General features: G+C 33.6%; 2 protein-coding genes across 2 annotated transcripts; both read left to right on the forward strand.

Moving 5' to 3' along the window:
• The first annotated feature begins 1,476 nt into the window (after nt 1-1,476).
• Nucleotides 1,477-10,245, forward strand: LOC142976279 (uncharacterized). Its single transcript, XM_076119568.1, has 10 exons — nt 1,477-1,552; nt 2,131-2,344; nt 3,168-3,301; nt 3,589-3,747; nt 4,315-4,466; nt 6,012-6,096; nt 7,547-7,760; nt 8,184-8,311; nt 8,955-9,113; nt 10,072-10,245. Exons 1-10 carry the CDS (start codon nt 1,492-1,494, stop codon nt 10,227-10,229), a joined length of 1,464 nt encoding a protein of 487 aa, XP_075975683.1. The 5' UTR covers nt 1,477-1,491; the 3' UTR covers nt 10,230-10,245.
• A 628-nt stretch (nt 10,246-10,873) lies between these two features.
• LOC142976280 (uncharacterized) lies at nt 10,874-13,023 on the forward strand. Its single transcript, XM_076119569.1, has 5 exons — nt 10,874-10,932; nt 11,344-11,557; nt 11,789-11,922; nt 12,345-12,500; nt 12,866-13,023. The coding sequence occupies exons 1-5, from the start codon at nt 10,875-10,877 to the stop codon at nt 13,021-13,023; spliced, it is 720 nt and encodes a 239-aa protein (XP_075975684.1). The 5' UTR covers nt 10,874.
• The last annotated feature ends 226 nt before the right edge of the window (nt 13,024-13,249 follow it).

A 13,249-nucleotide genomic window follows, 5' to 3' on the forward strand; every position in this document is an offset into this window, starting at 1 on the left:
TAATGTAAAGAGCATAAATGTGTTTTGATATATTTTTTGCCAGCCATAAATTACACACGTATCGTACGAGGCGATCGCCTTTTACTATCGTTTATCGACCGGCTAGCTATGGAAAAATTTTGAACGAAAATCTGATCAGCGCCTCTAGCTGGCATCGTCGAAACTATTTTCGCAGTATATTTTAAATGTCAAACTCTTGATAGTACCGATTGCACAGAATCGCGCCACAGTAGTCTGTTAATAGATTTTTGAAAGTTTTCCAAGAGTTTAGAAATTTAGTAATTTTGTAGATTTAGATGATCGCACATAATAAAATAACCACGAATAAAATAATGAAGGTATGACAATAGGAGTCAGTGCTCTTTTTGTTGTTAAATAAATACCTATCCAATTAAACTAAAAGGCAAAAAACTGGTGTATTTACTTTCATTACATAATTTATTCTGTACATATTTGAGTTTAAAGATGTCTCTGTTTACACAACGTTTTGCATAAAAATGAGATTTTATTTGGAGATAAGACGTAAAACCCTAATTAAAAAATTATTACGTTCCCCTTTAGGTTCCTACAAGGTAGTTTTCTTGAAGTTTGTCTTGAGTGCAAGCATAACAATCTTTTTATTGCGTCCGACTGATGATTTTTGCTACAACATACCATATTTGAATAACTTTACCAACATAGGGAGATGGTATAAATGTTTTAATCATAATTATGACTATTTATACTTTGCTAGATAATATCTAATGTGACGTAAACACTAAACATTACGTTGGTTACTATTTTTGTGATATTTACTAGCTCGATTGTTCATTTTACATATTTTTATTTTTTCATTTTGTTTTTTTTTCGGATTATTTAAATAACATGTTTTTGAATCAGTGGCACGATTCCCTAAAGTTAATCGAATATATCGAAATTTTGTAAAACAAATGTTTCGATAGCGAGACGGTTGTCGCCTGCCAATAGACGTAAAAATATCACTAGATAATCTTTCAACCTTAAATACTTATTCTTTATAATTCCTCGTCTGATGTTAATTATATATGTTTAAGTTATCAAAACGTAGCGTCACAGTTTGTAGAAACTGGTTTTCGCATCAAATTGAGTTCCTTTAATACAATTTATTGCAACAAACTACATAAACCATATTTTAAGTATTATGAGACATGTGATGAAGTTGAATGTAAGCTGACACGTAACAGAAGAAGACCGAAGAAGAAATGGATTTATTGTGTGAAAGAGACTATGACCAAAGGGTAAAGATGGAGTTGACGGCTGAAAGATATGAGTGAAAGAGAAAAAACGTGTTGTGCGGACCCCACATAGCGATTTAAAGTTAAGGACATATAAAGCTAAAGCTACTTAAGCACAAAAATAAATAGCTACTGAACCATCAATCAATCTAACAGTTTGTTTAAAAAAATATCTATGACATTTGCAAGGGCACTATAAGAAAACTAAACATGAACATGACTCGTCATTCTACCAGCAATGAAAATGTTGTTGAGACGTGTGTTAATCGTGGTTGTGCTTTGCTGCCAAAATATTATAGGTAAGTTTATACCTACGTTTTTTTAATACACTGATTTCAACAAAAAGGTATGAGAAAGAATAAATCAGTGTTTTTTTCTGTACCATCATCGGGGATATAAGCGAGCTACGATTAGTTCGATTTCCTGAATTAATTTCCTTAATTCCTCGAAACGAATGTTGTGGATTTTATTCTATATCCATACGTTATTTGCATATGCCATAAAATTAATAGTTTTAATTATAGTCGTTATTTAAAACAATTCCACAAGAATAATGTATACCAAGACTGTATGAGTCAAGAGTAAGATCAAGTGCAAGGCAAGTGACCGTAAAATACAACAGGGTTAATGCATTTAGAATTCGCGAACAACCTAAATTAAATGCAGAGTTATTAATGATTTAGTTTCATTCAAAATTATGCTTTATTTCTTTGGTCCCATCAAAATAACTACGTAATCCAGTTTTTAAACCCGCATAACTACTTTTGAACTCTTGGTTCTATCAAAATAACTGAACAATAAAAGTTTTAAATTTTCATTACTATTTTTGCACTATTTATAATTGTTTATTCTATCTGACCTCCATTCATGATTCCAGGTGAAAAAATCTTATGTGATTTTGCGGACCCAGTGTGCATGACGAAAGGAGCCGGTAGGGTCTACGATGAGTTCATTGAAGGCAGAGTAGAAGGAGTGCCGTCTTCAGGAACTATGTTTGTAGATCTTATGGAACAAGACCTACCGACATTAAAATATACTCTACATAATATTACTTTCTCCGGCTTGAAGAACTGCCTTCCAGAATACGTGGTGTAAGTATTTTCTTTCTTGGACCGGAAATCAAACATTTTTAGCTGTTGATGAATTTTTTTGTGAGAATCTTTGAGCTAAGACTTAATATCCATTAGAAACAATTTGTAACTCGATCTTATATAAAAATGTTAACATACGTTAGTCTCAATGGTTTAACCGAAGTCCTAAAGTTACAGTTCCCGGCTGGTACAAAGTATTTCGAAAGAAAAACCTACATACACATATAGTCGACTAGCTGACCCGCGCAACTTCGCTTGCGTCCAATTAGAGAGAATGGGTGAAATTTTTCCCCGTTTTTGTAACATTCATCACCGGTACTCTGCTCCTTTTGGTCGTAGCGTGATGATATATAGCCTATGTGCTTTCTCGGGTATCAAATATCTCGATACCAAATTTCATGCAAATTGGTTCAGTAGTTTAGACGTGATTGAGTAGCAGACAGACAGACAGACAGACAGAGTTACTTTCGCATTTATAATATTAGTATGGATATACAAATTTATTGCTACTAGTAACTAAGTCTGGTACGATTTTTTGTTGATATAAATAAAATAATTAAATATCATTGGACAACTCACTAAGCAGAGCTTGTACTCTGGTAACCAAATAACTAATAAACATACTTATATACTTCTAAATACATACTTATATAGATAAATTGACGTCCAGGCTCAGATCAAATACTCGTGCTCATCACACAAAGATTTGTCCCAGATGGGATTCGAACCCACCACACGCGGCGCTACGGTTGTTGCGGCGAGGTGACCGCTTAAACCACTGCGCCAAATGTGCATTTTTATCAATATATTTTTTAAATTTCAGGGTAAATACAACAGAGAAAACTTACAAGTACTACCTAGCATGTGAACACGTAACTATGGAAGGAATATATGACACGAAAGGTGAACTAGATTCTATGTACATTGAGGGGCAGGGAGAATTCAGAGTTGATCATTGTAAGTAACATACTTATATATTTTGTTTAGAGACTTGAGAAGAAATTATAATGTGGAAGAAAAGTAGTCGTTTAGAATGTATTGGTGGAAAAACCCAGTTATAAAGTTTGGGTCCAACAGAAACTAAACAAATCTAACCCAAAATCTATATGCTACCGAGTTTGAGACATAAGTGTTGTTGATAATTTAAGGTAAAATTTTCAAAACCTCTTGCTCTCGCTTGTTTATGAAAATGCAGATAAATAAAATATCATATAATGTGAATTAAATTTATATTTATTTTGCAGACGACTACGTTTTTCAATTATCTGGAGGATGTGAAGGATACATTGGTGAAGATAACAAACTACACTTCCAAATATTCAAAGATTTTGATATGGACATAGAAGCTAGAGGAGAAGTGGTATACGATTTTAAGAATCTGTATAACGGAGATAAAGAAAAATGTAAGTAATAATACTTATGGAACGTTTTCCTATATCTGGATATTATAGGTTCGTTAATTATTGCTCGTTATTCTTAGCTTAGGTTTTATCTGAGAGATAAAATGAGCTGCAAATGTTCAATCAAAACTATATCTGTAATCGATAAGAGCCTACGCTATCGGCTATCGACAACCTGAATACTATCGACAACCTGAATATCGAGAAATTTGGCCGATAACTTGATCATCGCCCCTCGCGTGTTCCGTACTTGCTAACGTTTCAAGTAGATTTGAAATATTATGATTGTCCCGGGCGCAGGAAATTGCGCTACTCACTCACTTGCGTAAAATAAACTGGAAGTAATTAAAAACGAAGCCTAAAAAAACTTCATGAAAAATTCTTGTATGCCTTTACACTTTTGCTGCTAGGAACCCAATTTGTGGGTTCAATTCAAATGTACTAACTGACTGTAAAAGGGTTAAGCTCTGTAAATAAAGCATAATTTGTGTTAAATAATACTTAACCCACTTATAAATACATTTTGATACTGGTAATTATAGATAACCTACATTATTTCTTGTTTTTCAGCCGATGCAATGCACTCGCATGCCAACAAGAACTGGCGCACAGTCGATGAAATAGTCAGCAAGCCGTTTATGAAGGTTTTCATGGGGATATTTCTCGATCACGCCAACATGTACTTGAAGATTCTTCCTGTTGAACACTACTATTATCAAGAAGTTTGATAATAAATAATTTCAATCAATTAAGTGCGTTTATTTCTCCTTTTTCCTTATACAACTTGTGACATGTACTGAATTACTGTAGCGTGATTTCCTAAGCTTGATATCATCGACTAGCATAACTTAACATTTTAAGATTACGTGAAGCAATTAGTTCCTGCAATATACGCTAGAGGCGCTGGCCAGTCTTCCACAAAAAAATTGTCAATAATTGGCATCTGTCCTTTTCTGACCTTTTTTTTATATGAAGCAACATAATAATATTTCAGATACATACATACCTCTTATATATGTATTTTAATGCCTGAAGTCAGAAGTTGTCAGAATTGTAGTAAAAAGAATCAGTTGCTCTTGAATCAAGTTGTTGTTTCAGTAGTACTCTTTCTTAGCTGTTGATAAATAACCCACCCTAAGGAACCCAAAAGAGCTTCAACAACTTTTAAGGTTCAGGGTACAAAGTACTAAAGTTATTTTAAATTAATATTTTTATTTAATACCTATAATTTTGTGACCGTTGATGGCCCGTTTTTGTCCTGTTTGTACAATCTACCCAAAGAAAGGTCATTGTTATAATTAAGATAATCATAATTAAGGTAAGAAAATCCACTGACCAAAAAACATGCATTATTTTTGGAAGTTTCAAATGTAACCTTCATAAAAATGTATTTTCTAGAAATCGTCTTACAAGAAGCGGAGATTCAAATTATTATTTACCTACACCTTACCTTATACTTAGTCTTTCGTTAACGCTTATGTTCTTACTTCTAACATTGCATTTGTCATTTTTCTATTACTTTAACGACTAGTTTGTTCTATAGCATCGCATAAAAATGAACAACTTAAGTTTATTGGACTCAGGGAAAAAGTATTTGGATCTGAAACATGTTTCGCACGAAATCGAAGCAATGGAAAAAGTGAACCACAAAGTTTATTCCACGGACCACGAGGCCAGTTTAAAATTGATAAGTTTGTTTATAATGCACATTGCATAAGATTATCATTTTCAGCTAATTGACCTTTATCCAAATTTTGCGCGTTCTCAGATTAAATGTTTAAAAAAAGATAGTATTATCATTCTTCTGGTTTTTTAAGTTATCTACGGTTTGTCGGTTTAATTATTTATGCAATTTGAAGATAGGTGGTGAATTTGAAAAAGATAATTTAATCCTTATCTTTAAATGACTTGCCAAACATTTTAATTGGAAGTAATTAAAAGTCAGTAAAAAAGTTTAACTAACTCAGAACATACACACTTTTTGACTGATATTTTAAGACGTACTCTTTTTTACCAAAATTATACAAAAGTGAAAGTATTCTTTCTGTAAAATTTCTGAGAATTTTAATACATTTTTACATACAATTGGATTCAGTAATTATCATAGTTAATTATTGTTTTCGAATAGAAGAATGTCATGAAACGCGATATTTTGACTTTAACTTGATTTTTATTAGCCATTAAAATGTTGATTATATGCTGAACCCAAAGTTGCAAAGACTAAACTGGCTTGATTTTGAAAGATACTATAAGAAATATAAACATGAACTCAACTCGTCATTCGATTGACAGGAAAGATGTTGTTTACACGTTTGTTCATCCTGGTTGTGCTTTGCTACCAAAATGTTTTGGGTAAGTTAATTTACCTTCCTATAATAAAGTATAATTGGTAGTAATATTCATTAATTAAACCTATGCATTACAATCGATATAAGTAATTTTTTACTGCCTCTGTGATGCGATCAGTTGTGCCCTCGACTGTAGATCGCAGAGGTCCCGGATTCGAATGCGAGGTCGGAAAAATGCTATTGGACTTTTTTTAATTTATAATAGATCATTCTCAATGGTAGTCAGGTGTCTGGTATCGTTCCCAATATAGATTTTGTATTAACATTATATTTGGCGAAACACGGTTGTATTTTATACACCTCTGCCTACACTGCCTACTGGGATTCTGTTTAAACCGATGTCCTGAGATAAAACTTTTATAAGTTATCTATCTTACGTTATAAACTAGATATTACTCCGTAATTTGGCACACAGTTGTGCCAACGTTCAATATCCGTTCAGTATTTTGTTGCGATTGAGTAATAAACATCCAGACAACGAAATTTTCGCAATAATAATATCAGTAAGATAGCAAGATAGGATGCAATTGTAAACCATTTTAAACCGTTTTATGTTCACTACGGAATTAAACAGAATTAAAAACTGATACTTATGTTTTTTTTTACAGTTGCATAAACAAAATTTCTCATACGTACACTAATATACAGATCATTAAAACAAAATAATTACTTGCGCATTATAATAATTTTGTTATAATAATTTACTTCCCCGTCATTTAAATAGTCCAAAATATTGACAAACAAAGAAACAAAAGGTATTTAAGATTTTGCTCCTAATAATAAATTTTGAAGCCGATAATGACAGCAAATGCACGCAACCGTAAAAAACACGGCCCTTATTGTTATCATAATGCATTTAATTAGTCAATTAAGTAAGTACCATTAGGTATAATGTATTTTTAGCTTATAACAGATAGGGCTCAATTACACGACTTTATACCTGTCTTTAATTGCGATAACTAAATTTAACACGTTATCATGAGTAAGACCCGGTATATTATAGAGTAATGATTATGTACACTGTACAGGTACAGGTATATAACTTTTGATAGTTTTATAATCAGTTAGATATCAAGTTCCCTTTTAGTACTTATGTAGGAGGAACACTAGATTTATTTACAAACAAGACTATAATGTTAAAAGCTTGTTTTTACTTTAACGGTGTCCATGACACAGTAGTTGAAGCGATAGCCATGTTACTACAACACCGATGAATCGTGGGATCGATTACACGAATTAATTATTTATGTTGCCTTTAACTCGTCGGTCTTATATGAATTTTGTAGAAAATTCTAGTATGACATTGTTATGTAAACCAAAAAATAAAAAAGTAACTCTCTTAAATAACCTTGACTTAACTTTATTCGTGGTTAACGAGCGTTAAATGACATGTAGGTTCATATAATATTATATCAAATGCACCATCTAACATTTGGCTCCATTTGCAATTTCAGGTAAAAAGGTAATGTGTGACTTTGAAGACTCACAATGTTTGACGAGAGGTGACGCGAGGGTGTATCAGGAGTTCATCAAAGGTGAAGAAGGAGCGGTGCCGTCTTCAGGAACTATGCATGCAGAACTGATCAAAGTAGACTTGCCGACGATAAAATACACATTGCGTAATAATACTTTCTCTGGATTGAAGAATTGTATTCCTGAATTTGTATCGTAAGTCATTTTATTTAGTGAAGCGAAGATAGTAACCATTTACTATCGATGCCTAGCTAGGTTGTATGAAATAGTAATCAGCGCTCCTAGCGTCTTTTTCAAGAACTATTTTTTTATGTATTTTTTAATATCAAAGGCTACACTAGGCACTACTGAGTAAAGCGTGATTACTGATTTACTAAGCTTTAAGAGTTATATATATATATATATATATAAAAGAAGATTGGCAAGAAAGGAACTAAAATAAAATGGTTAAGCATTAGCATGATCACCTAAGGTCAAACTAAGAATTATTATTAGAACTATAATAAAAACAAAGAGTTTAAATGCCAGCATTATTAGGTAACACTTACTAAAAAAAAAAGATGTATTCAATATTATTGTAAAAAGACATCAATGATACCAAATAAATAACCATTCCAGACTTAAGGAGAAAAGTTACAAATACCATCTCGCATGTGAACATATAACTATGACGGGATTGTACGAAGCAAAGGGGAAGCTTGCTGATATGTGTATCGAAGGAAACGGAGACTACCAAGTTGACCACTGTAAGTATTAGGTCGGGGAAAAAGTCTTTTCGCATTATAGTATGTATGAACTCGTAATAAAATCTTTTCTCTACACAAAAAGCTCGATATTTGGGTACCTCACTAGCTCACCGAAATTATTATTTATTCTTTTTACTGATTCTTGAAGCCAAAGAGATTATATTACAATTCCATACATACTATAATGCGAAAATACTTTTTCCCCGACCTAATATTACATTTACCACGTATTATTATTGGGCATAATATCATTATAACAAATAAATGATGATGTCGTCCTAGCCGATTTCGGCTACGGCGGCTAGTTTCATTGAAACCAGCCAACTGTGCAGGACTTTGTTTATAGTGGCTAAATGTGTGCACAATACACAGGTACACTCTCTGTTCCTTTACTCTCATAGTCTGGTGGGACGGCTAAACCGACACGACCAGAGAGAGGTGAGGCGCAGGACCGACCGATTGAGATCTCTTGTGCGGCAGTCTCTCAATAAATAAATAATATAAAATTAAACCCATTATCATCCCAACGCTGGGACAGGGTTTCTTTCCGTAATGAGGTAGGGGTTAGGCCTTGAGTCCACCACGCTGTAAATCATATTTTTCAAATAATATTTTGCCAATAATTATATTTTTTCTGTTGCAGACAACTACGTCTTTAAGTTATCAGGTGGTTGTGAATCATATACAGGTGACGATGAAAAACTTCACTTTTCAATATACGATGATTTCAAAATGGACATAGAGCCTAGAGGAAAAGTAGTGTACAAGTTTAATAATTTGTACAATGGTGATAAAGCAAAATGTAAGTTCTGTAATTGATGATACAAGGGCACATGTCTTACGTTTTTGTGATGTTTGAGGTTTGCTACATACATATTCGGGTCGGCATTATTGGGTTTATCCGGGTAGCCAAGCGAATATGCGTAGATGAATGTTGGGGAAGAAATACCGCTCAACATCGCCGCACACGTATGTTAAAACCAAATTGTGCCGATCGGATCCGAAGAACTATCCGATCGGCACAAACCGAACAAGTGCAGTAAATTCTCCGAATCGGTATTGTTGTTCGATAAAAGTTGCCGAACCGAAATTGCCGAATCGGAAATGTGTAAAGCATGGTCAAGTCTTAAAATTATTTCTATAAATGAACAACATTAAATCGTATTCTCTTTATCGATAGGAGACCTAAAACAAATTGATTTATTTCACTGCAGGTTAAACCAAATCACATGAAGACTTTTTTGGTTTCCCTATTCAATTTTCAGCATGCTGCCACTAGTTGCATACACAATTTTGATACAAGGCATGCATTCCAAAACTAATTCCATTATTGAATAAATTTTGTACCTTATATATTCGCTTAGCCTTTGTTCCAAGCTATGTTGGAGTCGGCTTCCAGTCTCACCGGATGCAGCTGAGTACCAGTGTTTTACATGGAGCGACTGCCTATCTGACCTCCACAACCCAGTTACATGGGATAACACGATACCCTTCGGTAAGACTGGTTGTCAGACTTTCAAGCTTCTGACTACTGTTAACGACTGTCAAAGATCTTCGAAAATGACAGCCGGGACCCACAATTTAACGTGCCTTCCGAAACACGGAGGAGCTCGATATGTATAAGATGGTCACCCATCCACGTAACAACCTCGGCAAGCGTTGCTTAACCTCAGAGATCGATCCGTGCGGCTGTTGTAAACTAAGCCACGAGCTCCTTTTTGTACCTTATTTTATACCTTATTTTATATTTACTATTACAGCCGACGCTATGCACAAGTTTGCGAATGAGAATTGGAAGTATGTGGACAAAACTCTCCGTGGACCGTTCATGAAGAGATTTATGGCTGAATTTCTGAACAACGCCAACATATACATGAAAAAATATCCTATCGAAAGTTATTACTATCAAGAAGTCTAAAATAAATCAAATATTAATAAACACATTAGTTTATTTTCTTTTATCCGACACATATTTCAGGTTAAAATGAAATCAAAGACACGTTTTTAGATATCATCATAAACTATTTAGTGCTGGAGCTAGATTTTGCTTTTAAGAACATCTTGCTATAACTCCGAGCAGGCTGTTCTACATAATTCAATATATTTTATATTTTTACGTTATTTTTTAAAGATATCACAGATGGGATCTCGTTAGAAACTATTAGATTTTGTAATAAATATTTTTGATTAATAAGATGTGATAGCCAGATAGTCTAGGTAAAGATTAGTTCATACGATTAATGGTCGAGACATGGAAGGCAGGCAAGGCAGGATACCAATGGCTTTAAAACAGTTCTTGATCAGATGGAAAGTCCCCAATTTGCAATTGGCAAGTCTGGCAGACTCAAGGCCTCTTATCCTTGCTCCAATACTGAAGCGTAAGGAATAAAAAATATTGAAACGCGCATGAAGAACTAACCAGCTGTTCATACAAAAAAATGCTTATAGCAGCTAAATGAGCATAACAAATTCTTATTGATTTAATTCAATGTCGAAGTGCTCTACAAATCTTTAAAAAGGAGTAGTCGCATTATCTTCGGCGTTCAATACACATATAGCGAAAATGTTGTCAACACGTTTCCTGATAGTTGTGGTAATTTCCTACCTAAATGTAGCGGATGGTAAGTTTTTTCTCGGAGAGCGTACTCGTTATTTTAGTACATTATTATATGGTATAATTTGATAATACCTATGTTAAGCAAATTAGTCTATTTAGTACTTGCTTATATTTTTTAATGGATATCGTGCTATCATGATGCAAATTTCATCGTCCATCATGTTTCTTTGGTGTTTTTTTTTTATTACATCTCTATTTAATGAACAACTTACCATTTATCTTCCGTAAGAGAAGTTCTCCTTTCTCAGCGCTGATGATTTCCGCTCCTAAGTTTTCTTGAGAATATTTTTGTAATCGTAGATGCTAAAAAAAATTGTGCTGAAAGAAAAATACTTCCTCTGATTTGTTAAATTAATATAAATATAAATTATAACATATGTAATTAATACAAATTTCGTTTTTAATCGCAATGCAGGTCGTAAGATCAAATGCCATTTAGAAGATGACGTGTGCCTCACTGCATGTGGCAGGAGAACATTCCCGGAATTTGTGACTGGTGCGCTAAAAGGAACCGTACCATCAGACCCCATATATCTGAATGTCATTGAAGGAAACCTGCCGACTGTCAAGTTTACGTTAAGTGCATCCACTTTGACTGGAATGAAGTCATGTCACCCTTCTTTAATTAGGTAAGCTTAGATTATTCACTTACACATTTCTTTGCTATTTGTTAACCATCCACTGCTGGGCTTACCGTCTTCACAGAATAATAGGATTGAGGCGTAATAACCCAGTAATTCCAAATAACGTTTTTTTATAGATTTTTCAGCGAGAAAAGTGTAAAATTGTTATATTTCACAAAAGGGTTTGTAAGTTTTTATGTCTTAATCACCTAATAATTTGACTTTGTCTGTTTTTAGATTTAACACAACGGCTAAAACCTTTGAATACAATGTAGCTTGTGACCGTTTGGGATTGGGAGGTCTCTACAAAGGGAGCGGTGATGTGGCCACCATTCATCTTGAAGGAGAAGGCGAATACAAAGTCTATTTATGTAAGACTTCTAAGTTTATTATATTACATTATATCGAAGTAACTCCCGTAACTGACAAAATAGCTGGCCTACAGTCAAAAACCGTTGATACTTTTACTATTTGCTCATTTTGATCGCCAAATTTTAGACGATTTTCTATCAGAGAGGCATAGCAGCGGCTTGATAATGTGCTTTATAGATTTCTATGAATAAGATCACCTTTCTTTCACTAATTTCCTTTGAAAATGTTTTTTTCTTTGGGAACTTTAGCAAATGCGTGGAGCGATAATTAGATTCGCAGCAACGTGTATCGTTGCTATTATAAATTTCAAACTGCTATTGAAAGTCATTTGAATTGATTTGTTAGTAAGCTTTATGTTACCATACATTTTCTACAGCTAATATCTTGGTGGTATACTAATATAGTATAATTTTATTTCCAGATGACTATGTTTTCTTATTCAAGGGTGAATACGACATTTACTTTGATAAAGATAACAATTCGCACCTACATATCGTAAAATACACTTTAGCCACGGATGCCAAACACAGTGTTGTTTACGATATCAAAAATTTGTTTGACGGAGACTATTTGAAAGGTATTATTTTATATTTATTACTACTAGAGCCATTCAAAAATTGCCAAATTGCCATCCTATATTTCCGCCCCATTGGGTCGCTAATTCAAAAATAAAAAAAAACACGTTTTTGACTCTGGGATTTTATACTATCTCCTTTGTAACTACTTTCTCGAAAATGGGTTCAGCTGTTTAGCCGTGAAGCGTAACATAGAGATTTGTACGATTTCCATGTAAGATAAGAAAGAAAGATTAAAGATGGTCTAGGAAGTTTGTAAGGATGGTAAAAAGTCTTAGTGGCGTTCTTTGGTCTCTGCTTACCATTATGGGAAAAAGGTATGATATTACGTATGTATTTACTAAAACTTTATTAATTTATCTTTCAGGCGCTGCAGCTTTAAAGTTGATAAATGTAAATTGGGAAGCAGTGGGAAAGATTCTCCGTCAACCAGTGTGGGAGTCTTTTATGGGCGTTTACATGAAAAACATTGAGACTTATATTAGAGTTAAGAATTTATACGACATATTTAGTATCGAGGTTTAAAATTATAAAAATAAATGATATCTGCTCTAATTTGTGTTTTAATTTCGTCAAAATACTATCTGAGGGACCAGTAGCGTCCCCACGTAGAAGACCAAAAACATCCTTTTCACGAAGCAGTTCAGTAGTGGTATTTTCTTCAACTGTCAACTATCAACATTCGACTAGTTGCTGAGATTTTTTTTATAAAAATCTGAGCAGCGCCTCTAGCGGATGCCGATGAAACTAA

Source organism: Anticarsia gemmatalis, chromosome 10 (genome assembly GCF_050436995.1).
Source record: "Anticarsia gemmatalis isolate Benzon Research Colony breed Stoneville strain chromosome 10, ilAntGemm2 primary, whole genome shotgun sequence".
In the NCBI taxonomy this organism is placed as follows: domain Eukaryota; kingdom Metazoa; phylum Arthropoda; class Insecta; order Lepidoptera; family Erebidae; genus Anticarsia; species Anticarsia gemmatalis.